The sequence below is a fragment of the Saccopteryx bilineata genome, chromosome 6 (genome assembly GCF_036850765.1).
Source record: "Saccopteryx bilineata isolate mSacBil1 chromosome 6, mSacBil1_pri_phased_curated, whole genome shotgun sequence".
NCBI classification, from domain to species: Eukaryota; Metazoa; Chordata; class Mammalia; order Chiroptera; family Emballonuridae; genus Saccopteryx; species Saccopteryx bilineata.
In genome coordinates, this window is record NC_089495.1 from 201443129 (window position 1) to 201470659 (window position 27531).

Genomic DNA, 27531 nt, shown 5'->3' on the forward strand with positions numbered 1-27531 from the left:
CCCGGCGCTGCTCAGGGGGCGGGCGTCTCCCACCAGGCCAAGTACGGCTTGTTTCCACGGGGAGAGGCAAAGCCTGGCAGAGAGCACCCGCCACCCTCCCGCGCGGGGCCACCAGCCAGGCCCTGCGGTGTGGGGCGAACTGAGGGGTCCGGTGGGACCGCGCTGGTGCAGCCCCCCCCCCCCCCCCCCGTGAAATGGGAGGGTGGTGGTGAGGCTTCCGTGGGAGAGTGGCCAGGGAGAGCATCGTGGAGCCACCAGAGGGGCAGGGGTGTGGGACAACGGAGCAGCCTGGCGGTGGCAGCTCCCAGTGAGGCAAAAGTCTGTCCATCATTTTAACCCATTAGCCCAGGGTCCTCTCCCCGCGCCCTTTGGTCCAACACAGAAGTTCCCAAGGGAATTTTCCAACACCCAGTTACTTATTCTGTCAATATTGACTGACACCTACCACCCGCCAGGCTCTGTGTGGGGTGCTGAGGGAACAGGGTGAATTCAAGTCTGCACTCAGCAAGCATTTGTTCCTGGGAAGAGAGAAAAACACAATGAACAAGCACAATGAACATGGCGTGGGGAGTAGAAAGAAATGCTCTGAAGGAGACTAAAGCAGGGTGAAGGGAGAGAGAGTGATGGGTGTGTGTGGGTGGCTCCCAGGAGGTGACAGCCGGGGACACCTGCAGGAGGGCCCTGTCCAGCGAGCGTCTAGAACCCCCTGGAGGAAGCTTGCCTAGCTCCCGGTCCAGGGAGCTGTCTGTGACACACAGACACAGGGGTGTGAGTCTGTGCGGAGGGCTGAGCCGCAGCAAGGACCTAGCCTGTGGCTTCTTGGAGGCCACCATGACAGAGGTCTGAGCAGGTGACATGATTTGGCTTAATGTTTCCACTGAATCCCTCTGGGTCTTGTGTTGTAAATGGATGGAAGAGGGCCAAAAGCCAAGCAGGGGGACCTGCAAGGAGCCCCGCCCCCAGAGGCGTAGACTAGTGTGGGCGCAGCAGAGGAGGGGACGGGGGCTCTGGGAGCACCGAAGTTACATGCAGCAGGATGTGTGCGTGGATTGGCCCGTGTGGGAAAGGGGCAAGGCTACTCCAAGGGCTTTGGTCTGAGCAAGTGGCGGAAGAGCCGCCATTTTTCTAAGATAGGCTGGCCACGGGAGGAGCAGGAGTTCTGTTCTGGACAGACTAATTTTTTAAAAACTGTTTCAAACTGAAAATTAAAAAAACTGTACAGCCTGACCAGGCGGTGGCGCAGTGGATAGAGCGTTGGACTGGGATGCAGAGGACCCAGGTTCGAGACCCAGAGGTTGCCAGCTTGAGTGCGGGCTCATCTCCTTTGAGGAAAATCCCACCAGCGTGAACCCAAGGTCGCTGGCTCCACCAAGGGGTTACTCGGTCTGCTGAAGGCCCGCGGTCAAGGCACATATGAGAGAGCAATCAATGAACAACTAAGGTGTTGCAATGAGCAATGAAAAACTAATGATTGATGCTTCTCATCTCTCTCTGTTCCTGTCTGTCTGTCCCTGTCTATCCCTCTTTCTGACTTACTCTCTGTCTCTGTAAATAAATAAATAAAAAAACTGTACAAAGAGCTCCGATAGACCTACATTTAGATTTTCCAGTGGTTGACGTTTGGCTTTATTATGTTCTCTCTCTCTTTCTGTGTGTGACTTAAAATAATATAAAATTTACCATTGTAAATGGTTTTTGGTGGCCTGCAAGTTGGGTGGGTGGGGGGTCCCAGGGAGTCACCAGGGCAGGGCACACAGGGAGCCAATCAGCTGCGGGCCCTCCTGTCCGCTCTGTGCGGGGAGGGCCCAGAGAGGAGCAGTGGCCTCTGCCCTCACTCCTGTCTGGGAGAAAGCTCCGCTCCAGCTCGTGTCCTGAAGCCGGATAGATTCAGTTCCTTGCCATATGTCCCTGGTGCCCTTTGAGCTCGTGTCCCATCGCTGGAGCTCAGAGGGAGTGGGTCTGAGCAAGTCCATGTGCAGGTCCCTAAGAGGAACGCCTGGGACTCCTGCAGCCCTCGGTCTCACTCAGCCACAATTCCCGCTGGTTTTCACAACCAGGAGTTACGGAACTTCTCTTCCTGGAAGTGGAACCCTGGGTTGGATGTTCTGATGCGTGGCCGGGACCCCTCACTCCTAAGGGCGGGGGTCCTCTGAAGATGAAATATCCCTCCCGAGTTTTTTTATTTTTTAATTTATTTATTCATTTTAGAGAGGAGAGGGAGATACAGAGAGAGAGAGAGAGATGAGAGACAGAGAGAGAGAAGGGGGGGAGGAGCTGGAAGCATCAACTCCCATATGTGCCTTGACCAGGCAAGCCCAGCGTTTTTTGAACCAGCGACCTCAGCACTTCCAGGTCGACGCTTTATCCCACTGCGCCACCACAGGTCAGGCCTTTTTTTTTTTTTAATTTATTTCCTTCCAAGTTTTGATTTTTAACGGCCACACATGGGTGAGGGACCTGCCGTTCTGCATCTTCGCCCCTCCTACCAGTCTCTATGTGGCTGCTGCTTCCCGTCCTCAGTTGAGGACTGCTGCTCAGCTAGACTTCACGTGGTTCTGAGTGGTGGTGGTTCTGTAATTTAGCTGTAATTTTGATGTGATCCTGGGAGGTTCCAAGTATTGTATTTACCTTTGCTGCCATCTTGACTGGAACCTACAAATACCTTTTGAGTCCCTGCTTTTGGTTTCTTGGGGAATATACCCAGAAGTGAAATTGCCTGGCCGTTTGGTAGTTCTGTTTTTAATTCTTTTTTTTTTTTATTTTTTACTTTTATTAATTTTTAGAGAGGAGAGAGAATGAGAGAGAGAGAGAGAAGGGGGAGGGAGGAGCAGGAAGCATCAACTCCCATATGTGCCTTGATCAGGCAAGCCCAGGGTTTCGAACCGGCGATCTCAGCATTCCAGGTTGACGCTTTATCCACTGCGCCACCACAGGTCAGGCTGTTTTTAATTCTTTTGAGGAACTGCCGTCCTGTTTTCCACAGAGGCTGTACCATTTTACTTTCCCATCAACAGTGCATAAGGTTTCCAATTTCTCCACATCCTTGCCAACGCTTGTTATTTGCTATTTTTCTTCTTTCTTAATAATAGCTATCTTGCCTGACCTGTGGTGGTGCAGTGGATAAAGTGTAGACCTGGAAATGCTGAGGTCACTGGTTCGAAACCCTGGGCTTGCCTGGTCAAGGCACATATGGGAGTTGATGCTTCCAGCTCCTCCCCCCTTCTCTCTCTGTTTCTCCTCTCTCTCTCTTCCTTTCTCTCTCCTCTCTAAAATGAATAAAAAAAATAATAATAGCTATCTTAGTGGGTGTGAAGTGGTATCTCATTGTGGGTTTTGTTTGTTTTTTTTTTCCATTTTTCTGAAGCTGGAAACAGGGAGAGACAGTCAGACAGACTCCTGCATGCGCCCGACCGGGATCCACCCGGCACGCCCACCAGGGGCGACGCTCTGCCCACCAGGGGGCGATGCTCTGCCCATCCTGGGCGTCGCCATGTTGCGACCAGAGCCACTCTAGCGCCTGAGGCAGAGGCCACAGAGCCATCCCCAGCGCCCGGGCCATCTTTGCTCCAATGGAGCCTTGGCTGCGGGAGGGGAAGAGAGAGACAGAGAGGAAAGCGCGGCGGAGGGGTGGAGAAGCAAATGGGCGCTTCTCCTGTGTGCCCTGGCCGGGAATCGAACCCGGGTCCTCCGCACGCTAGGCCGACGCTCTACCGCTGAGCCAACCGGCCAGGGCCTCATTGTGGGTTTGATTTGCATTTCCCTAATAATGTAAGCATCTTTTCATGTGCCTATTGACCATTTGTATATTTTCTTTGGAGAAATTATTGAAATTTTTTGTTCATTGAAACAATCAGGTTATTGTTGAGTTGTAAGAGTTCTTTATGTGTTCTGGATATTAACTCCTTAACAGGTATATGACTCGCAAAAAATTTCTCCCATTCTGTGGATTTCTCTGTTTTAATTTTTTTTTTTTTTTTACAGAGACAGAGAGTCAGAGAGAGGGATAGATAGGGACAGACAGGAACGGAGAGATGAGAAGCATCAATCATTAGTTTTTTTGTTGCACGTTGCAACACCTTAATTGTTCATTGCTTGCTTTCTCATATGTGCCTTGACTGCGGGCCTTCAGACCGAGTAACCCCTTGCTCGAGCCAGGGAGCTTGGGCTCAAGCTGGTGAGCTTTGCTTAAACCAGATGAGCCCTCGCTCAAGCTGGCAACCTCGGGGTCCTGAACCTGGGTCTTCCGTATCCCAGTCCGATGCTCTATCCACTGCGCCACCTCTGGGTCAGGCTTAAAATTTTTTTTTAATAATAAATGGCCCTGGTCGGTTAGCTCAGTTGGTTTGAGTGTCGTCCCGAAACGACAAGGTTGTGGGTTTGATCCCTGGTCCAGGCACATAAAGGAATAGCTCAATGTTCCTGTCTATCTCTCCCTGCCCCGCCTAAAAACAAACAAAAAAATCCCCCCCCCTGCTGTTTTCAAGTATACAATTCAGTGGTTTTAGAATATCCACCAAGTTACATAACCATCACCGTTGTGTACAATAATTCCAGAACATTTTCATCAGCTCCAGAAGACACCTGAACTCATTAGCAGTCACTCCCACCTCCTTTTCCTCCCCTCCTCTGGCAAACACTAATCTACCTTCTGCGCCTGCATTTGTTTACTCTGTGAATTTAATGCAAATGGAATCACACAATATGCGGCCTTTTGTGACGGCTTTTCTCACTTTGTATAGTGTTGTCAGGGTTTGTCCATGGTGCAGAGCCGTGTCAATACCTCACTCTTTTTATTGCTGCATAGTGTTCTGTTCTATTGCTACACCACATTTCGTTTCCAGCAGCAAAACATCTGGGTTGTGTCCACCTTCTGGCCATGAAGAGTGCTGCTGCCATGAACACTGGTGGACAGTGTATGTGTGGATGTATGTTTTTGCTTTTTTTGGCTATATATCTAGGAGAGGGATTGCTGTATCTTTTGGTAACTGTGTTTAAATTTTTGAGGAACTTCTAAATTTTTCATTCTCACCGGTGATGCCTGAAGGTTCTGGTTTCTCCACAGCCTCACCAGCCTTTCTTCTTGTCGTCCCGCTGGGTGTGACGCGGCCTCTCCTTGTGGTTCTGATCTGTGTTTCCCTGATGACCGGTTATGTTGGACAGCTCTGCATATGCTTAAGGACATTTATTTTCTTTGGAGAAATGGTAATTCAGATGTTTTGCCCACTTTATTTTGTTTTAGTTTAATACTTTTATTTTTAAAGGGGAAACAAGCATAACTGAGAAGTGGCTGAACCCCCCAACCTACACTCACGGGAAACCTTTGTAGTTCTGTTTTGCCTGTTTTAACATTCGGTTGGTTTTTGTTGTTGGGTGACAAAGGTGCTTTATATATTCTAGCTTACCAGATACATGATTTGCAAATATTTTCTTCCATTTTGTGGGTTATCATTTCATTTTCTTGGTAGTTTCTAGAAGCAGAAGTGGTTTTTTTTTTTTTTAATTGATTTGAAGCAGAAGTGTTTTTAACTTTGATGAAGTTCACTTTTTCTTTAGTTTCTTACCATTTTGGTATTGTATCTAACAAACCATTGCCTCTGCCTGACCTGCAGTGGTGCAGTAGATAGAGTGTTGTCCTGGGATGCTGAGGTTGTGGGTTCAAAACCCGAGGTTGCCGGCTTTGCCGGCTTGAGTGCAGGGTTGCCTTTTTTTTTTCTTTTTTGTATTTTTCTGAAGCTGGAAACGAGGAGGCAGTCAGACAGACTCCCGCATGCGCCCAACTGGGATCCACCCGGCAAGCCCACCAGGGGGCGATGCCCTGCCCACCCGGGGCGTCGCTCTGTTGCAACCAGAGCCATTCTAGCGCCTGAGGCAGAGGCCATGGAGCCATCCCCAGCGCTCAGGCCATCTTTGCTCCAATGGAGCCTTAGCTGCAGGAGAGGAAGAGAGAGAGACAGAGAGGAAGGAGAGGGGGACAGGTGGAGAAGCAGATGGGCACTTCTCCTGTGTGCCCTGGCCGGGAATTGAACCCGGACTTCCTCACGCCAGGCTGACGCTCTACCACTGAGCCAACCGGCCAGGGCATTTTTTTTTCTTTTAATATTTTTATTTATTTATTCATTTTAGGGAAGAGAGATGGAGAGAAAGATAAGGGAGGAGGAACAGGAAGCATCAACTCCCATATGTGCCTTGACCAGGAAGCCCAAGGTTTTGAACCGGCGACCTCAGTATTCCAGGTCAATGCTTGATCCACTGTGCCACCACAGGTCAGGCAGGGTTGCCATCTTGAGTGCAGGGTCGCTGACAATGATCCCAAGGTTGCCAGCTTGAGCATGGCGTCAGTGGCTTGAGCACGGGGTCTTCAACCCAGTCCCCATTGCACATACAGAAAGCAGTTGGTGCACAACCAGGTGGAGTAACAAACGAGTTGATGCTTCTCTCCCTCTCTCTCACCCTTCCTCCCTCCCTCTCAAAAAAAAAAAAAAAAAAAGCCTCATGCGATGAAATTTGACACCTATATTTTGTTCTGAGTTTTATAGTTTTACCTCTTAAATTTAGGCCCCTAACCCATGGGGACTCCGCAAAGCTTGGTGTCCCGCAACCCTGGGAAAGCAAAGGGTGGAGGGAGAACCGGGCTTCCTTGTCCGATCCACAACCTGTGGCTGGTTCTCGGGGACAGCGGCCAGTCTCCTGCTCCCTCTGTCCCCTCCCCAGCACCCTGCAGCCTCCAGGGTTCTGTCCTGGTCCTTTCTGTTCCCTCAAGGACTGGGCTTGCAAGTACTGAAGCCAGGGACTGAACTCCCAGCTTCTCTGGAAGTGGCTGTTGGCCTTTCCCCGAAGTGGCAAGTGCCTCCGTGATAGGACAGAAAAAGATGGGACATCATCTAAGTCCCATTCCTTTTCTAACTGGTCATGAGAGTATGGTCATGAGAAAACCTAAATCCAAATTATGCAACGTTTGACAGGACGCTTGGACACTTAGAAACGTCAGTGTCAGGAAAAACAAAAAGTGGGGAAACTGTTTTTGACTCAGTGAGACTGGGACACGATAACTGACCACAGTGACTGGTCCCTGATGGGACTGGGAGGCCAGAAAGGGAAAGCCATGGTGGCCGCCAGCCGGGCACTTGGAGTGTGGCTGGGCCTTCGCCAGTGTTGACGTCCGGGCCGCCTGTCCCGGGGAGGGAGGCGCTCGGGAACCTGTGGAGTTAGATGGTGATGATGGACCTGTGGTCACGCGGGGAGTAGGGTGGTATTTATATGGGGGCGACGGAGCGTGGTGCGCGCCACTTCCTTTCAGATAGTTCCGAGGAAACCGTGTTGATGTGCCTGAGAGGGATAGTGCAGATACCAGGGCAAAGCGTTGACAGTGACTGGGTCGAGGACATGGTGTGGTGTTCATTCTACTCTTCTTTCTCCTCAGGGCAGGGGCCTCCTCCACTGCTGTGCTGGGTGGGCGGAGCCACACAGCAGCACCTCCCTCCTCTCTGTGCTCTGCCGCAGGGGGTGCAGGGTCCCTCCCCGAGACCCTGATCGAACTGCCAAGGTGCACCCCCCGCTGCACTCAGGCTTGGAAGGAGCAACACAGGCCCCTTGGTAGAGCCGGCTGCTCGCTGGGTGGTGGCCCTGAAGTCCCGCCAGGCCGTCTCTTGCATTCACTAACACCGAGTGTCTGGTTCAGACACCTCTTCACCTACCCTTTCGGTCACCCTCGGCCAGGGCTCAGGGTAGGTGGAGGCCCCGGAGGGCTCCAGTCCTGGGAATTCATCAGAGCCCCTCACAGTCGCTGCTTAGCGCCACGAACAGGGTCCACGGGTGGGAGCACACACAGGGCTGGGGTGAGCTCCGCGGGGCCCCACTGCGGAGGGTGGCAGACTGGGCAGAGCTCTTGGGAAGGTGGCTCCGTGCATCCCCTGGGCCCGAGGTCACCGCAGGACCAAGTGTCTGCAGCTTAGTCCGGCTCGAGAGCTTTCTGAGAGGCATGTTCTTACTGCAGGGCATTGGAGCCTCCTTTCCTGCTGCCTAGAATCCTTTCCCAGGTCCCCCTGCATGCCACCCCGTCTGCCGAGGCTGGTTAACACCACCCCTCTCCTCGGCGGCTTTGGTGGCACTGTCACGGCTTCCCACAGGCACACTGTGCTGTCTTTTCTGCCACCTGTTTTAGAGTTGGGCTCGTGTTCCGTGTGTCTCCCCGCCAGGGCGTGACCTCTGAATGGCCTGCAGGCACCGGGCCTGGCAGAGGAGCTGCTCAGGAGGGCGGTCAGTGCCCGTGCCGTCGGGAGGCAGCAGTGGGTGGGGCACTGAGCACCCCAGCCCTGGACACCTGCAGCGCTGGGCCTGTGGAGACAGGTGCGAGCTGTCAGCGCGGGCAGCCATCTTGGCTCCCACACAGCAGCTGCAGATGACGCGTTTATTTCTCAGAGGAAGCTGCAAGGTGGATGTTGTACCCACTTTCCAGGCGAGGGCACTGAGAGCTTCGTTTTCTGGCCCAGGATCATGGAGCCGGTGAGGGACAGAGCCCACACCAGCTCTGTCCGGGGACAGCCTCACGGGCTCTGAGCTGGAGGCACAGTCTGTGCCCAGGTCCGCCCGTCTCCATGGGGCTGCCCTTTGGAAGGGGGTCTGGCCCTCTCCTGGGGATCCACACCCCTGCCTCCGCCCTGCCTGGCCCGTCCCACCACAGAACACCAGGAGCCCTGGGTACACGTTACCTCATTTATTCTCACAACATGCCTGTGAGGTAGGGAGGGGCAGGGACTGTCCCCATTTTACAGAGGAGGAAGTTGAGGCACACAGAGGTCAAGTGACTTGCCCAAGGTCACAGACAGCGGCCAAGCTGGAATGGGGCCCCAGAGCAGGCCCTCAGTGCACCCGGGGCCCCCTGCAGCAAGTGCCAGACATGGGGACATCCCTGGTGCTTTCACCTACGCACAGAGCAGCTGGTGCGCTGAGCGCGGCCGGGCCCCGTCCTCCCGCCTGCCCTGTGGGCCCGGGCCGTTGCAGCTCAGGGCTCATGACACCCCGGGAGTGGGGCTGGGGGCAGGAGAGATGATGGTGAGGGTAAAAAAAACAACAGAAAACTCAGAGGCTGGGCAGGTGGGAGACCAAAAAAATAGGGGGGCTGCTTACACACAAGGTATATATTTTTACACACACTTGTACACACACCTAGATATAGTACATGTAAAAATATATGCTATTCACACACCCGCCTCCTGCCAGGTGCCCCGAGAGCCAGCGGTGGCGCTAGTGGGCACGGGTGAGCAGATGGGCGTTTGTTAAATATACACTCTAGGTCTATGTGCATATGTACACAAACGTACAGACACAGCCGCCCGCCCCCCCCGGGGACTGTACACAGGCTCGGCCAGGGACAGACAATTGGGGTCCCTCTCTCGAGTGTCCCCTGTGAGTCACTCTGAGTCATACGTTTTGCTGAAGGAAGAAGGGGCTGGAGAGAAGAAAAAGGCGGGAGTCTGGAGTGTGACACTGTGGTTTTTATCTTATTTCCCCCCAAAGACTTAAACCCTCGTCCTCTCCTCTGGGAGGCGGGTCGCAGGGAGGGCCGCTTTCGCCGCGAGGAGCCTACATCTGTGTGCGCGCGCGTGTGTGTGACTGTGTGTGAGCACTGGGGGGAGGGAGGGAGTGTCCATCTCTCTGTCCTCTGCGCTCCCAACCACAGAGGGCTGAGAACCAGAAAGCCGCCAGCCAGATGGTGACCCCTGTGTGAGCTCTGCAGGGAAAGGAAACGTAAGAATGGAAACCCCGAGGTCAGAGTGGGGAGCTGGGAAGAGGAGGGAGGACATGGCAGGTGCCCAAGGCTGCCCTGGGCTCTCGTCGTCTTGTAAACAAGCTAGTTGGAGTTCATTAGATAGAACAAGTAAAAAGACTGCAGTCTGCAGCTGGGCCGGGGCTGCCGAGTCCGTCTGTCTAGTCCACCACGGCCAGCGAGAGGAAAAAAGTTTTCTAGTTTTGTGTAGACTTTTTGTGTGAAGTCTTCATAACCTAAAGCTGGGAGGGACCCAAAAAAGCCAAATCGTGAGCCCTTGAATGCATCAATTTGAAAGTTGGCTCAGGGTCTCTGGATAGAATAACCATACTAAAGGTTGAGAAAATTTGTTCCATTTGCATTTAGTTTGTGTGGATTTTAAAATGACTTAAAACGGTTTGCTTCCTGGTCTCAGAGCCGGGTCTGGGCCTCGGGGACATAAATCTCAATGCTGTCCGCACTCTCTGTGGCTGAGTTCTGCCTCACGGACGCCGCCCGCTTGGCTGCCAGGAGTCTCTTGCGCGCCTCCTGACGCTGCTTGTCCCCCGCGTCGGAGGCCTTGTCGCGGCTCACTGCCGGCTTGGATTTGGCTGGCTTCTTTGGGACTGGAGGGGGTGGCTTCTTTTCTTCCTTTAGTGAAACAGTGAGGAGGGAAGAAAAATAAAATAAAGGTCCCACTTTTCGTGTGGCACTGCCACCCTCCGCATGTCGGCCGCTGGCGTCTCCGCCCCGGCCTCCCCGCATCAGGCACGAGCAACACACATTTGGAATCAGGAAGCCACGAGAAGCGATGATAGAATAGCACAAGGCAAGCTCAGAATCCTAGAATGTTCCAGCAGGAAGGGTCGGACAGGTCACCTGTTCCCACCCCTGCTTTGAATCACTGGGAGCCTGAGACTCGGGCAGGAATGAACCTGAGTTACACGGCCCGAGATGGGACTTAAATTCAGGGTCCCAACTCCCAGGTGACATGCTGTTCTAGAGGATCAGAACTTACAAGGCCCACCGTTCAGTAACCAATAACCACAGGGTCACTGGCTGCTCCAGATGGAAGCCTGGGCCTCAGGGCCGAGGCTGGCCCCGTCTACTCCGGGCAGTGTGGCCCCAGGAAGGACCATTGCCTGCCCCTTGAGCTCCGGCAGCCATGCCTACACTAGTGTCCAGGCTGTGGGCACGTTCCCCAGGAGCCCCCCTTTCTGAATGTGCATGGCAGGATGCATGCTGGGGGCAGCCTCCACCTCACAGCGAGCAGCATGCAGGACGGTGCTGAGCATGGACCCCGCGCACGGATGGACGTGAGCCCCCAGCTCAAAGACGACACAGGGAGAAGGGAGCCAAGCAGCACTGACCGATGTGGGCAGCGTTATTGCCGACCAGGCATTTGTCCCTGGACTTCCCCTCCGCACTGCTCCATGCTCACCTTCCTCTTCTCGGGGGTCTCCACCAGCTGCCAGCTGTTGGCCTTGAGGTGGTAGAGTTCATCGAACTTCATGCTGATGTCCTCGATGGACAGCTGCAGCAGGTCCCAGAACCCTGCCAGGTCCTGGGCTGTTGGACGTGGGTTGGCATCAGGGTTCTGTGGGGCAGAGCGGTATCAGTAGGACCAGCGAGGCAGGGGCTTGTCCTGCGCCCCACCCCAAGTAGGGTCCTCTGGCCCTGCCAGGCGTGGCTGCGGGCTCCTGAGGCCCAGTCCTGCTCCCGTTCCCAGGGTCAGTATCTGCATGTCTGAATGGAGCCAATTCCTGGTGGTTTCCCTCCCATCACTCTGTTCTCCACCTCCTCACTGATGGTGGAGATCTCTGGGAGAGAGGCAGCCCTGCACATGGAAGGGGACTGAGGCTGTGGCCACCACTGTAGGGCCGCAGTGAGGAAGGCCCTCGTGCCCCTCAGGCATGCCAGCTGCCGACTGTTCTCATCTGACAGGGAGGAACAAGTTCCTGGCTGTGGGCTCAGCGAGGCAGGAAGCCCGGAGCCAGCCAGGTGGGAGGATGCAGAACCCGGTGGTTCCCCGGCATCTGTTCTCCAACAACGCATTCCTCATCACGACTGCCCGAGCCAACCCACCCCTCAGGTCCCAGACAGGCGCTACTGTCCCTGCACCTGGCAGACAGCCCCCACCAGCTAGTAGAGTGAGGCTCCCACACTCCCAGCAGGTAGGGCTGAGGGACAGGGAAACCCACCAAACCTAGTGCTTGTGTTTTTAGGGTTCTTACCTTGACTGTCTTCTTAGATATAGAATATGTTTATATAAATAAATCAGTGCTAACTGATCTTTAACTTTCACTGGTTATTATTAGGTACTTTTCTACTTCAAAAGGTATTAGCAGCCGGAAAGGATCATTCCAGCCCTTTCCATGCACTAGGTGTGCACATACGGTCATGGTCATGGCCTTCCCAAGGCCCCAAAGCAGCCAGGCTTCCAGGGGCTGAGCCCCTGCGGAGCGGGCAGGAGGCCCTGCTGTTGAGGAAGAGAATCACACTCACCAAGTTCTGCTCGCAGAGGCCCCGGAACTGCTGAAATTTCTGGGACATCAGTAACTGGGCACTGCCCACAGCACTGAGGACTTTTCCTAAGACTGGGAGAGAGAAGGTGGACAAGACTCAATGAGCTGAGGGTTTGCAGGGGGGGTGTGGGGGGAGAGGGGCAGGATCACAGCTGGCACTGCCCCGCCCACCTGAGGAGACCAATCATTATTTGGTGGTGGCAGGTGGTCTTCATTTTATGTGATCCGTTCTCACTGTGAGAAATGCAAACGATACATATAATATAAAGTGAACTGCCTCTCCTGAGTCCTAAGGGCCTTTTATGACAATAAGTTTGAAAACAGTTTAAATGGAAAAAATTTCCAGAAAATATTAGACCAATAACTGTTTTTAAAAACTGAAGCGGAAGTTAAAAATCTTCCAAGAAAAGTGAAGCAAGTCTGTAGTTTTACAGGCGAGATTTTACAAAATCCTTCAAGGAACAGATAATCACTGTCTTACAGTCAAACTCTTCCAAAGAGTAAATATAGAAAATGACACAACTGATTTCAGCCTGACCAGATGGCGCTGTGGATAGAGTGTTGGTGTAGGTCACTGGCTTGGCATGAGCCCCACCCCCACCCCCAGTCTAGGCATGCATGAGAAGCAATCAATGAACAACTCAAGTGATGCAACTATTGATGCTTCTCGTCTCTCTCTCGGCTCTCTCCCTCTAGTAAACAAAGACACTGACCACTCCTTTCAGGAGCCCTGACGGCAGACAGGACATGCCCCAAACAGATCCCTTTCACTATGGACATAAATGTAAAAGTCTTAAGAAATAAGGAAACGGAATCCAACACAAGTGTTAGCCATGAAGTATTTCGCCAGGAACACAGACTGATCTTTCAGTGTGACTTCAGTTTTAAGGTGATGGTATAGGAAATACTACCCCCCATTCTCCTGAGAACTCCCTGAAAAGCAAAATCTGAGTCAACAAAAGAAACGGAATGCGGCCCTGGCCGGTTGGCTCAGCGGTAGAGCGTTGGCCTAGCGTGCGGAGGACCCGGGTTCGATTCCCGGCCAGGGCACACAGGAGAAGCGCCCATTTGCTTCTCCACCCCTCCGCCGCGCTTTCCTCTCTGTCTCTCTCGTCCCCTCCCGCAGCCAAGGCTCCATTGGAGCAAAGATGGCCCGGGCGCTGGGGATGGCTCTGTGGCCTCTGCCCCAGGCGCTAGAGTGGCCCTGGTCGCAACATGGCGACGCCCAGGATGGGCAGAGCATCGCCCCCTGGTGGGCAGAGCGTCGCCCCTGGTGGGCGTGCCGGGTGGATCCCGGTCGGGCGCATGCGGGAGTCTGTCTGACTGTCTCTCCCTGTTTCCAGCTTCAGAAAAATGAAAAAAAAAAAAAAAAAAAAAAAAGAAACGGAATGCAAACCCTCTGACAGAGCCCGGTGCACAGGGAGGACAGCTACCACTGCAGCGGCAGCCACACACGGAGGGGTCTGGCGCTGAAGGTCTCGGACAAAGATGGCCGTTTTGAATTCTCTGAAGTAGCGCAGCTCGAGGGGCGAGGCCAGTAACCTCCTGACATGAAAAGGGGGTGTGGCCTGCAGCAGGGTTTCCTGAACCCCATTCAGCACCAAGGACTCGGGGGGCAGGGGGGGGAGCTGTGGTGGTGGGCAGCCCTTTAGTTGCCTGGGGAAAGACGATGCCGAAAAGACGATGCCGAAGGGACACAGTGCTGGTCCCCCCACAATGAGGTAGTAACAAGAGCTCATTGAAAAATTAGTAATTAAGCCCTGGCTGGTGGTCTAGTGAATAGAGCATTGTCCCAACACGCCAAGATCACCTGTTCGATCCTGGGGTTGCCGGCTCATTTCCTGAGGGTGCTGGCTGGACCCCAAGGTTGCTGGTTTGAGCCCTAGTCAGGGCACATATGAGAAGCAATCAATGGGTGCGCAATTAAGTGGAACAATGAGCTGATGCTTCCCTCTCTCTCCCTTCTTTCTCCTTTCCTCTCTCTCTCTCTCTCAAAAAAAAGGGCAATTAAAAAAGAACCAACATAGGAGGTAAACAGAGGTTTTAAAGAAACAGCAAATGAACGTTCACCAGAAAACTGTTGCCAGGGACTAAATGAAAAGTGTGACATTTCGCTGTGACTATGTAAAACAGCAGGTCAGAGACGGAGGTGCTTTGAACAATCCGAGGCCGTGGCAGGAGACACACGTGAGCTCCGGAACCAGGGCGGGAGGAAGTCCGGCCTCCCAGCCGACGGCGGTGCAAACCTGCAAGGCCCGGTGGCCACGAGTGCAGACGTCACACTGCTGAGTAACAGTGGCTCTCTGCAGGAACAGCTCCGCTGTGGGAATAAAATGAGTGCCCGACCCGAGGGCGTGGGCCTGACTTGGTCTAAAGTAGAGTGGGAATAAAAGGAAAAGTCTTCTGAGAATTCCTAACCGGAAGACTGTACTTGGGTACCTTATTTATTTATTTTTTTTCCCTGAAGCTGGAAATGGGGAGAGACAGTCAGACAGACTCCCGCATGCGCCCGACCGGGATCCACCCGGCATGCCCACCAGGGGGCGATGCTCTGTCCATCCTGGGCGTCGCCATATTGTGACCAGAGCCACTCTAGCGCCTGAGGCAGAGGCCACAGAGCCATCCCCAGCGCCCGGGCCATCTTTGCTCCAATGGAGCCTTGGCTGCGGGAGGGGAAGAGAGAGACAGAGAGGAAAGCGCGGCGGAGGGGTGGAGAAGCAAATGGGCGCTTCTCCTGTGTGCCCTGGCTGGGAATCGAACCCGGGTCCTCCGCACGCTAGGCCGACGCTCTACCGCTGAGCCAACCGGCCAGGGCCGGGTACCTTATTTTTTAAGAAATAAAAGCAGCAGCTAAATGTTTTAAAGAGAAACTATCTAAAGGAATGTGACTGAGAGGCATGGAAAGGAGGGAGACTCAACCAGCATTCTAAAGAAGAGACTAGACTGAATGGAAGAAAAAAATATTCACGCCTGACCAGGCGGTGGCGCAGTGGATAGAGCGTCAGACTGGGATGCAGAGGACCCAGGTTTAAGACCCCGGGGCCGCCAGCTTGAGCACGGGCTCATCTGGTTTGAGAAAAAAAAAAAGAAGCCCACCAGCTTGAACCCAAGGTCGCTGGCTCAAGCAAGGGGTTACTCGGTCTGCTGAAGGCCCGCGGTCAAGGCACGTATGAGAAAGCAATCAATGAACAACTAAGGTGTCGCAATGAAAAACTGATGATTGATGCTTCTCATCTCTCTCCGTTCCTGTCTGTCTGTCCCTGTCTATCCCTCTCTCTGACTCACTCTCTGTCTCTGTAAAAAAAAAAAAATCTAAGAGATCGTGATTTAGAATTCTCCAGAAATGGCTGACCAGTCCTCAGAGTCAGGAGGTCAAATGAATCCCAAGCAAATCCATACTTATTACGGTAAAACCAAAGACAAAGAGACACTCTTAAAAAGCAGCAAAAGGGAAAGGAAAGAATACTGCCAAAGGAATGAATTAAACAGCAAACCTCTCAACTAGAACAATGGCTGAAAACAACATGGTACTGTGAGAAGTGTAGTGACTTAGAATTCTGCATCCAGAGAAACAGTTCTTCAGTAATGAGCATGGAAGCTTCCAGTCAAGATGGCAAAGGCTGTAAACCATACTTGCCTCCTCCCTCAGCCACTTCAAAGTTACACCACCACTACAGAAGCACCCCGTTTAGGACCTACTGAACCACGGCAAGCCCGGTGGGGGGTGGAGATGCTCAGCGGGGCCCCACACCATGTGGTTAAAAATCAGGAGAGCTCTTGGCTGCAGAGGTTCCTGCTGAGGAGTGAGGGGCCCAGGCCAGGGTTCCACTGCTGGGAGGAGAAGTCCCCATGATTTCTGGCTGTGAAAACCAGACCCAAGTGTGGCTGACTGAGAGAGGGGGATCCTGGAGTCCAGGCATTTCTCTTAAAGGGCCCGCACAGACCTTCTCACTGACTGACTCACTTGCTCCGAGTTCCTGCGTTGGAGCAGCAGTCTGAAAGGTGCCAGGCACATAGAGGGAGGAGCTAAATTGTCTGGCTTCAGAGCGAGTGCTGGAGAGGCAGTTTCCTCCCCAGAAGGAAGTGCTGGCAGAAGCCGCTGTTCCTCTGCTGAACCCTCCCCTGCAGGTGCAGGCTGGCACCGTATCTGTGCCCATCAATCTGACACACCATTCGCCCTGCTACAACAGGGATCAATCTTGCAAACATTAGGCAAAGCAGAAGCCAGACACAATTAGCACGTATGGTATAATTCCATTTACATAAATGTCCAGAAAAGGCAGATCCACAGAGTGAGAATTAGAGGTTGCCAGGAGCTGGGTGGGGTGGGGGGGAATGAGGGGTGACTGCTTCTAGTTATGGGGCTTCTTTCTGGAGTGATAAAAGTGTTCTGAAATTAGATAGTAGTGATGGTTACACAACACTGTAAGTATACTAACGGCCACTGTGTTGTGCACTTTAAAAGAGTGAATATTATAGCATGTGAAGATCTCGCTTATAGTTTGTATTGGGTCTAGCGGACAGGCTGTAGGCAGGCCGGGTCGTTATAGCCTAAGGCTTAGTTTTTATTTGTTTGTTTTTTTTGTATTTTTCTGAAGTTGGAAACGGGGAGGCAGTCAGACAGACTCCTGCATGCGCCCAACTGGGATCCACCCGGCACGCCCACCAGGGGGCGATGCTCTGCCCATCTGGAGCGTTGCTCTGTTGCAACCAGAGCCATTTTAGCACCTGAGGCAGAGGCCATGGAGCCATCCTCAGTGCCCGGGCCAACTTTTGCTCCAATGGAGCCTTGGCTGCAGGAGGGGAAGAGAGAGACAGAGAGGAAGGAGAGGGGGAGGGGTGGAGAAGCAGATGGGCGCTTCTCCTGTGTGCCCTGGCCGGGAATCGAACCTGGGACTCCTGCACGCCAGGCTGACGCTCTACCACTGAGCCAACTGGCCAGGGTCAGCATGTGAATATCTTAAAGTTGTTACAGCATGAACAAAAAAAGAAGGCCTTCCAGAAAGAGACGAGAAAAGATCAGAGACTGAGGATCAATCCAGCAGTCCAACATCTGAGTGACAAGAATTTCAGAAAGAAAACAACAAATGGAAGAGAGAAAATTATTTTAAAAAATCAATGCAAGACTTCTCAGAAACATAAGACCTGAGTCTCCACAGAGAAATGCCTATTTATCACTCCGCGCTGATGCTTATGGCTGCCCTCCCTTCTCTCTCCCTAAAATCAATCAATAAAATCTTAAAAGAAAAATACAAAGGACTGAGAATTGGAATGTCATCAAACTTTTCAGTACAAGTAGTGAAACCTAACACACTACAGGTTTGAAGATTCTGACAAAAACTAGTTGCAACTTTATTTATAGATAGAAATTATATATACATATAATTAAATACATGTATATATAATTTATATTTATTACTTTCAACTCTATACCCAGCAAACTGTATGAGGTCTGAATTAAAGACAGGGCTGTTTCCAAAAACTGACTTCCAGTTGAAGGTGCGCTCTAGTAAAAAGGGGCTGAAGCCAAGAAGGAAAAGACCATGTGGTCCAGGAGGCAGGTGTCCACCGTGGGCAGGTGGTGAAGGGCAGCGCCAGGGGGCGACAAGGGAAGTCACTGGGAGCACCCTGGCCAGATCAGAGAGAGAGCAGAGGAGGGCACCAGGAAAAACAGGAAATCATGTCTGCACGTCTGGGGGGTTGGCAGATCCTGTGGAGCATGTGAGAAAATGACAAATAAGAGCTTAGAAAATAAAGTATATAAGAAAGGAGGCAACAATTCATTCTTGGAAAAACAAAATGTATAAGAAAAAGAAATCATAATATATTATTAGGCTCTGCAGTGAACAATATTTACATGCTCCTAGCAAACAAATTTGGTTGTTGTTTAACCCAAAACTGTGATGTAATATAGGGAGGGTGGGCACAGGAAGTGGTGACAGAGCTAACTACACATCTTATTATGGCAAGAAATCAATATATTGATATGACAGTGAATTTCAAAGATGAGATAAAAGGTAATCACATAAGCCTGACCAGGTGGTGGAGCAGTGGATAAAGTGTTGGACTGGGATGCAGAGGACCCAGGTTTGAAACCCTGAGGTCGCTGGCTTGAGTGTGGGATCATGGACATGACCCCATGGTCACTGGCTTGATCCCAAAAGTCGCTGGCTTGAGCAAGGGGTCACTCGGTCTACTATAGCCCCCCCCCCCCGTCAAGGCACATACGAGAAAGCAATCAATGAACAACTAAGGTGCCACAACGAAGAATTGATGCTTCTCATCTCTCTCCCTTCCTGTCTGTCCCTATCTGTCCCTCTTTCTGTCTCTATCTCACATACACACACAAAAAGGCAATCACATTAAAAATATAGGTAAACATAAATGCAGAACACAGGGCTGAGAGACTGACGGTGAAGAAGGCTAAGGCAGGGTGGCGGCTGGGCGGCTTGTTAGAGGCCTTTCAGTGCTCTCCTGACCCTTGCCTCCGCTCCAACCTTTGAAATACTATTACTGTAAAAAATCATGAAGTATATACCTCATGACAGTTCCTTGCACACACAGTGGGTGTGACATCAGAGAGGGGAACTGGCCTCGAGATCAGTGAAAACAGTGACTCTGAATCATCCAAGGGGCTTCTTTAGGCCCCACCCCATCAGGGGTCAGTGTGGTGCTGGCTCTGTCCCTCTGGAGGCCTGTCCTTCCGGAATGTTCTGTGGAGGGGGCTAACCAGGGCAGCACAGGCTGTGGCTCCTGGGACCATGGCCTGGAGCTTCCTACAGGGGCCGGCCTCCAAACCGCCGCTGTCCTATGTCAACCACCTGCAAACTGAGGCTCCCTACATATTTTTAGCTTTCTTGAAATAATTTCTCAGGGGCATTTTTAAAGAGGTCCAGAAAGAATCATAAGAGGAAAAGAAGATGACTTCTGTCTTACCTATTCCCAGTTCCTGTTGAGGCACACAGTAGGTGCTTAATACAGAGCTGCTAAAGGCGTAATTATGGCACAGTAGCACGTTGTTGGGTCGTTCACATGCATTGCCACATCAGTCCTCACAGAATGCTTACGCATTAGAGGGTAGGATTAGCGTCACATGACAGAGATGGAAACCGAGGCTCGGAGTAACCTGATCAAGGTCACTTCACTGGGAAGGGAAGAGCTAGGATTCAAACACAGATATGGCTGACCCCACAGAGTACTCAGCTAGCCACTGCCACCATAAAGCCTTTTTGGAAGGACGTTTGGCTAGCAAGATGGGTCGATGGAAGAAACAATGAAACAAGAGCTGAGCACACGGCAGAGCCAAGAACACCTGACAAACCCTTCTCACACGGAGGCACGGGGTGGGGGGCGGGGCGTATGGCCAGAAGCTGGGAAACCAGCTGTGTCCTTTCTCCCGTCACCCTGGGGATGTCCTGGTGCACCCACCTTCTTCAGAGAGGTTGTTCTCTTTGGTCTCTTTGTCCATCTGGCAGCACCAGCCTTCCAGCCGCTCGGTTTCTGCCTGTAGTAGCTTCAAGAACCAGTAGCCGTCTCGGCGGCAGGCACCGGGCTGTGCTGGCTCCGCCGGGGAGCTGGATGAGGTCTCCAGCCAGGGGTCGGGCGGGGGCAGTGACGACGCCTCTAGGGCAGGGTCGCTGTTGTCTCCATAGGAGAGGTTGCGCTTGATCTGGGCAATCTTGGGGGCCTGCCGGGGGCCAGCATCAATGCTGATGGAGTTGGGGTGCGGGGTGCAGTCTGGGAGGCTCCTCTCAGATGACTTACAGCTCGAGTCATTGGCATCCTGGGTATCTGAGTCGGTGTCCCGCCGGGAGGACATGCTGTGAGAGGGGGCACTGCTTCTGTGGGTGGGGGGTGGAGTAGGGTGGGGACAGGAAGAGGTGAGAGTCACCAAAACGGCCAGAGATCGGAGGCCACCCCAACCCGGACACGGGAGACAGAGAAACGGATGCATCATCTGCTCACCATGCGCCTGAAGCGGGTCCCACAGCCCCCATCTCATTCTCTGCTCAGCCCTGCCCGCGCCCACACGCATACACACACACGGACAGGTCATAAGGTTGTCTGTTTACTGCAGTGGGGCCAGGAAGACCACCAGCATCGGGGTAGCTCATGTCTCAGCTCAGCCTTGGCCCCCTGCGGGCTGACTCATCTCACAGAGCAACTGCTCGTCTGCCCGCCCACCTGCCTGGGCCGCAGCCCACACCCCAGACCCAGCTTGATTATGAGCAATCCAGCAAGGAGGGGTGGGTAGGGAGAGCAGGAGAAGGCGCAGGGGAGGTGAGAGCAGAGGGAGGAGAGGAGGGGGAGAAACAGCCGTCACCTCCACACGACTTACCGCCAGTCGTCCTCTACCTGAACCCCGATGGACTGGAATTTGGTAGCGGGACTGGGCTCCTCTTTTGGCACTGGCTGAATGCAGTCAACCTTATTGAAGGACAATGACAGCAACGGCACGGAGACAAAGACAAAAATAAAAAACAAACACCACACTTGCTGCTGAAATTCACATTAGTGGGACGACGCGAACACAGACGGACGTGTGGACGGACACACGAGGCATGCGGACACTGCACGCGGGCCCGTGGCCGGACCAGGTGAAGCCGGGCACTGCTCATTCGCGCGGAGGCGGGCAGGTGGGCGGGACAGGTTGGGGTGAGATGACTGGCTGTCCCTACTCTGAGGAGGGTGCCATCACATCGATCGCTTTGGGTCCGTTGTCCTCCGAGAGGTGGGAACCGTTCCTTCTAGTCCTCTCCTTTATACGCATCAGAGAGAAGAAAAAAAAAAAGGACGAAAGAGAAAGAACACACACACACACACACACAAAGCCACAGCCGTTATCTGGTGTAGTTGAAGAAGATGGGGCTGTCTTGAGGCAACGGTCAGTCCCCCAACCCTACAGCTGAAGGACAGGCCGGAGGCGCCTGCACTAGGGGCCGGCCTCGGCCAGCAACTCTGGATTAGAACACTGCCACCAAGGCCAAAGCTGCCCAAGTTCCTGGACACTATGGGGTGCCATCCCTGGCCCCTGATCTCACTTGGCTGAGGTCACCTCCAGCACTAGTGGACCAGGGCCAAGTGCAAAGCTAGCACTTGCTCTTTGCTCCTGTGAACTGGAAAGGAACGTGGCAATGGTGACGTGCGCGGCCATGGGCCAGCTGGGCCGGCGGTCTGTCACTGCTCCTCAGTGAGGGAGAAGCTCACTCACAGCTGGCTGAGGGTTCTAGGATTCGAGGCACAAAGGTGTGGGGAAAGGGTGTCAGGCTATCCTTGGAGATCGGGGACTCCATCTCTCGCTTCACAGAAGCAGGGCCAGGAAGGCACTCTGGGCAGGGGCTGGGCACTGGGCTCCTCCTCGCCCCGGGGGTGCAGCCACATTTCCCCCTCAGCAAGCGCCCACTCGGGAAGTGCCGAATCACCAGACAGGAGCATGGAAGGGGGGTAGAAGAGGCGACTCCAGGGAAGGGAAATCCTGGACGGCCCAGAAACTAGAGTCCTTATCCCCGAGTGAACTTCTGGGTAAAAGGAATCAAGGATGAGCCTGACTCTCCTTCAGACCTTCTGGAAAGATGAGAGCATCTGATTTGGCCAGGAGAGGGTGGGCTGCCCAAACTAAGACCCTGGGTGACCAGGACCAAGAGTCAGCAAGCAGGCTACTGTCTGTGTTCCTGGAGCACGGTGCAGGGCAGGGGCTGGGAACCTCATGAAGGAGCCCAGAGAACAGAAGTGTCTTCTGACCAACTCTCACCTGTCTGTGGGGAGACTGAAGTCCAGAGCTGCCTCTTGGGGAAAACATTTCGGGCAAGTGCAAGAAATTGGCCCCCATTCAGTCCCCCTTGGTGTCCCATGTTCCTTCTGCATTCTAGTGCTTTGTCACCTACTTGGCCAGGTCCAGCTGCTCAGGGGCAGCTGGGAAATGGAGATCCTTCCAACCCTAAGCCACAGTGCACACCACCTCCATCTCCTTGATCGTGCCCTGGGCTTCGAGGGGCGGTTTCCATCGCCCCCAAGCTCTCGGCCCACTGTAGCTGCCGTGTGCTCTACTTTAGTCTGGAGGTCTAGCCAGGGCAGGGAGACTCCTCTCAATCTGTATGCATAGCAACTCTGGGAAACTGCACAGCAGGACCCAAGCTCCCCCCTCTACCAGGAAACATCACTGAGGCTGCTGTATGCAGGAGGCGCGGTGCCGGGCACGCTGGCACACCCTGCCCTGCTGTGTGTCATGGCCAGGGGTACACAGTGAACTGGGCTTCCAGGAGGGACTGCTGGCTTTGGCTGCTTGGTCCTGGGAAGCTATATCCCTGGGTCCTTCCCCACGGAGGGCGGCATCTGGAACAGCACCACACTTCTCAATTTGACATGGGCCCGGTGCCTTGAGACACCTACCTGTCCCCAAGGCCTGAGAGGGCTCTGGGCAGAGTTCCCCTCGAGCAACCCCCATGGCTCCAGGGCCCTGGGTCCTGGGCCCCTGGCCCATCCGCGTCTATACTCCACGCTGCTCCCACCACCAGGCGGGGCTGTGGCCTCCACACCCGAGCTGACCTTGGATTAGAGAACCGTTAGGCCAGTCCCGCCTCCCATGTGTCGGCTGGCAGGGCAAAAGGTGGAGTGGACAGACAGACAGTGGACAAACAGTGGACAGGAGATGGCTGGCTGAGTGTAACTACATTCACTGGGACGACCCATTGGAGGAGCAGGGACAGGACCCATGTTGCAGACTGCAGCACACATGGGTGAACTCAAGGAAGGTGTGGCTAGGGCTGGAATTCAGTTTGGCCACTTGGAACTGCTCCCCCAAAATACACAGATACACTGCTTTTGCCCAGGATGCCTAGTGGGCCTCTACCGTATGTAACTACACACAGACAGGCACGCGGAGAGGGCCGAGGACACAGAGTACGAAAGGGTCCCCTACTTGTATTCCTATAGATGACAGTTTCCTTTTGGGGATGGCCTCCAGGTGGGATTCGGAGCTGGTCAGCGTCCCCTGTTCACTCTTCAGAGCTGCATGTTTTGCGGGTGGTTCAGGGGCCTCGGAGGCTGCGGTGATTCCGCCCCGTGTCACGCTGGGTGGTCGGGTACTGCTGTCCAGGCTGTCTGATGAATTGCTCAGGCCTGACTGGCTCGTCACCTCGCTCTTGTGGTCCTGGCTGTCCAGGTAGGTGTCCTGGGCAGACTCAGTACTGCTCTGGACCGTGACTGAGATGAACGGCTTTGACGTGGTGCGTGGAGGGACCGGTGGAGGGGTCTTCTTATACGCCACTAGGCATGATGAGCCTGGAGAGGGTGAAAGGAAGGCAGGGAGAAGGTGAGCCCATGAACTCTCTTAAGCCCCTTTCAAGTCAGAGGCCCTACCTGATTTGGCCCTAGCTCTGGCCTCAGCCGTCCCCACAAGGATTTCCGGAGTGGGAGAATGAGGGTCAGATGCAGCAATGATCAAGACAGGCACAGGCACAGGCCCTGGCCACTCTCATGCTAGGCCAAGTCTAGTGGGGATGCCAACAAGGACTACAGACACCCTCCACCTCATAGTCACACGCAAAGGTATTATCCAGCTGGGGCATGGGCTAAAAGGTAGAGTTCATGGTGCCACAGGCTGTGACAGAGCCTGACCTGTGATGGGGAGGCAGTGACAGCAGAGTCAGAACAACTAAGGAATAGCTGATCTTGCTTTTCACAGGCTCAGTGAGAGATTCCTGCTCATCTCCTCCTGCTGTACCGTCCTCTATCCCGCTCCTCTACTTGGATGCCCCCTCCATGTCTGATCAGAGACCGTAACACATCCTTCAGGGCCCAGCTAACCCTTCCCCCATCTTGCCATTCTCACCTGCCTCCCTCAGTATGTGGTATGTGAAAACAAGACACCCCCTGTCTGCCTCTCTTGAGATTCCATGACTCCTGGTCTGCCTCTCTGTTCACCACCAAGATTCAGGGAACCGGGACCTGCCCTGGGTGGGAGCTGAGGTTACCTCTAAACCCCATTCCCAGCCTGGTCTAGGCAGCCCTCCTGGCTCACAGCAGGGGAACAGAACATCAAAGGCCCACAGCTGGACCCTTAATGCTGAACTTTTGGTCTGAAATGGAAGGTGCTTTGTAAACAACAGGAGCTACTTTCTGTGAGGGGCTGGGTCAGATCCTCTGGCTTTTCTCAGCACCTTAACCCCAGGGAGGACTGTGAAACAAGCCTCTAGCTGGGTCCAGGCCCCTGCTGGCAATGGGAGCCAGATGAATGAGGTTAAGCCCTGCCCTCACTACCACTTAGGGAGACAGTGATGGCCAAATGGAAACCCACAAAATGAGGCCAGTGCCACAGGGGCTGGCCCAGAACGAGGCACAGAATCTAGCCACCTGTCACTATGAGTTATCACTAAACAAATCTAACAGAATTGCTAAAATAGGGTGACAACACCAAAAGCTAGCAACAATGTAGAGAAACTGAATCAGGTAACATTGCTGGTGGAAATGTAAAATGATATCATCACCCTGGAAAATGGTTTGGCATTTCCTTTTAAAGCTAAACATGCAATTACCATACAACCCAGCAACTTGCCCTCGGACATTTATTTCATAGAAATGGTAACACGTTCACAAAAACACGAATGCTCATGGCAGTTTTATTTGCAGTCACCAAACACTGGAAACAACCTCAATGTCCTTCAGTGGGTGTCTGGTTAAAAACTGCACCCAGACCATGGACCGCTGCTCGGCGATAAAGAGATGAACTATTGATATAAGCAACAACCTGGATGAGATCTCAAGTGAACTATGCTGAGTGAAAAAAACAATCTGAGAAAGTCGAGTGTATTTAAAAAAACATTCTTGAAATCACCTAATTATAGAGATGGAAACAAACTGGCAGTTGGCGGAGAGGCCGGCAGGGAGGCGGGTGTGGTTTTAAGGTGACAAGAGGAATCCTTGCGTGTGCTAACTGATGGAGCTATCTGTCGTATCCTGACTGCAGACACATGAACTACACACGTGATGGGACGGCACAAGCTAAATGCACGCACACAGGAGTGACTGCACAGGCCGCATCACGGTGGGGGGGGGGGGGCGGTAAGGCTCAGACAGACAGGCCCCAGCCCAGCATGGCTGCGCCTGGGTTCTGGTGGAGAGAGCCAGGCCTCGATGGGGGAGGGGAGCCAAACTTTTACCACTCCTAGCTACTGGCAGGGAGGATGGGGTGGTCTTCTGACTTGCTGAGGGCAGTTTTTCCTAAGAGTCAGACACTTAGAGCAACCCACCACAGCTGGTGGCCACCAACGCCCAGCAGACAGGGCTCCCTGCGGATTCAGGAATTGACGTGTTGGCCTCTATCTCACCAAGGAAGCATGGCTTCACTGGCATCTTCTGCCCTACATCAGGAAAGGGAAGCCCTAATCTGCTCAAAATGTTCATAGGGGGACTATCTCCCCAAAGAGGGGAGCAGTGAGGAGGAGGAGGCAGAACTGCGCTCTGAGCCCGGCTGAGGCAGCGGCTCAGGGGGGCCAGGCCGACACTGGCCTGGAGGGGTCTGTGTGTGCAGGAGTCTGGTGGGAGGGGCAAGCCCTCACCCCAGGAGACAAGGGGCTGCCCACGGCCAGGAGTCTGGACTGAGGACTAACCCTCCAAACCTGCTCTCACAGTATCTGGACCCAGAGGCCTGCTGATGTATTTTCAGAGGCTGAAGCAGCCACTCATTAGAGGAAAAATAAACTAGTGAGAGGCCAGGCCAGATGGCCAGATGCGATTAAGAGGAAAAGTAAACTTATCTTGGATTCTCTATGTCTCCTGGGGCACAGGTCACAGACAGATAAGCAGTGTGACTAACAGGATTTTGGGGCCTTGTGGGTTCCCTGGGTGGCAGGCACTGCTCAGCTCTGAGCTCTGTCCCATCCTGCCCCCGCCCCAGGCAGGGCGATGAGACCAGATGGCACAGGACACCTCTTCACCGTGTGAGCTGCTGTTTAAGAGGCCGTCACCCCCCTGCCTCTTCCAGCACTGCGCTCCGGACTGTTTCCAGTACCGTCACACTCGTCCCGCCGCAGGGACTTTGTGCTGTTTCTCCTGCCTGGGAAGCTTCTCTCACTCCTCACGTTTCCGCGTCCCCCCCCCCCCCCCCCCCGGGGACCTCCCGACTGTCCTCTACTCTCCTGTCACTTGGGACCTCCCGCAGAGTGCCTATCACCTTTGTCTCAGACTTAGGGATCTCCGTGAGGGTTAGAGGCCAGGGCGTTTGGGGGAACTGTCTTAGCACAGCGGGTCGCATCTCAGAACCAGGCAATACCTCAAACACTGAAAGCTCTCAATAAATATTTGTTGAATGAGAAAATGAACCTCATCATTGCTACAAAACCAGCACCCTACCCTAACCCCAACCCACTCCCCTCTCCTCATTACCAAAAATCATAATAGCCATAGTGAAGGCTCCTGAAGTTCTAGTCCCCTCGCAAACTTGGAGCCCTTTGGCTTGGCCCCACCCATCCACCCACTCCTGCAGTCCCACCTCCTGCCCTCCCACCCCCAGCATGCCCCTTTGCAGCGCCAAAAACCAAACACACGTCGCTTTTCGTGCGCCCAAGCCTGTGCATGTGTCCTTGCTTCTGCCAGGACCCCCTTTCGTGTCCTCCCTGCTTCCCCTCCCCCAGCCAGTCTCTCCCCCCACTTCTTTCCGGCCCAGGCAGTTTCCCTCTCTCTTTTCTCTGTGGATCAGCTGGAGTACTCAGGGCTGTGGCCATGACTACGAGTGACAGTGTGTCCCATGTGTGCCGGTGGCCCAGTGCCCAGCCCAGAGTGCATAACCAGCATTTGCCAATTAAACTTTAGAGAAGCAAGTGCCCCAAAGGGGGCCAGACTTGCACCCTCCAGGATGTGACTGTGGCCCTCCCCGCTCTAGGGAGACGTTCTGTGTGCCACAATGAACCCCATGGCACACGGTCTAACTCTTGAGGACTGTCCCCTGTGCCTGGGGAGCTTAGAGGTGAGCATCCCTCCAGGATGACCATTTCTTCCAGCTGGTTCCCTGTGCCTCTTTTCAAAGCTCCTGACTGGTGTCACTGCACCACAGCGGCATGGGCACACTGACCCCCCCCCCGGGAGCCACATGCTTTCCTGCCCCCCATTTGGCCATGCCAGTCCCTCATGCCCAGGCTCAGACAGAAGCCAGCTGTGCAACACCTCCTCCAAGCAGCCTGCCCTGGCCCCAGACACCCAGCCCGGCCTCCCTGCCCCCAGCACACAGTGCCTGCTTCTTCTAAGGAGATGCTCCCTCTGTCTCAT

The 27531-nt window shown here is 53.7% G+C and overlaps 1 protein-coding gene across 3 annotated transcripts in view; it reads right to left on the minus strand.

The window, feature by feature from the left end:
• Positions 1-8698: 8698 nt before the first annotated feature.
• Positions 8699-27531, minus strand: part of DLGAP4 (DLG associated protein 4) — a 175099-nt gene continuing 156266 nt past the window's right edge. For 2 of the 3 annotated variants that reach the window (XM_066237976.1, XM_066237977.1), the window contains 6 exons: positions 23189-23550; positions 20609-20697; positions 19699-20111; positions 12251-12342; positions 11187-11342; positions 8699-10396 (listed from right to left, as the gene is read on the minus strand). In XM_066237976.1, the coding sequence (XP_066094073.1) occupies positions 10178-10396; positions 11187-11342; positions 12251-12342; positions 19699-20111; positions 20609-20697; positions 23189-23550 (1331 nt within the window). In that variant the 3' untranslated portion in view covers positions 8699-10177. Of the gene's footprint in view, positions 10397-11186; positions 11343-12250; positions 12343-19698; positions 20112-20608; positions 20698-23188; positions 23551-27531 lie in introns of those variants that run through there. The other variant, XM_066237978.1, reaches the window with a different exon arrangement.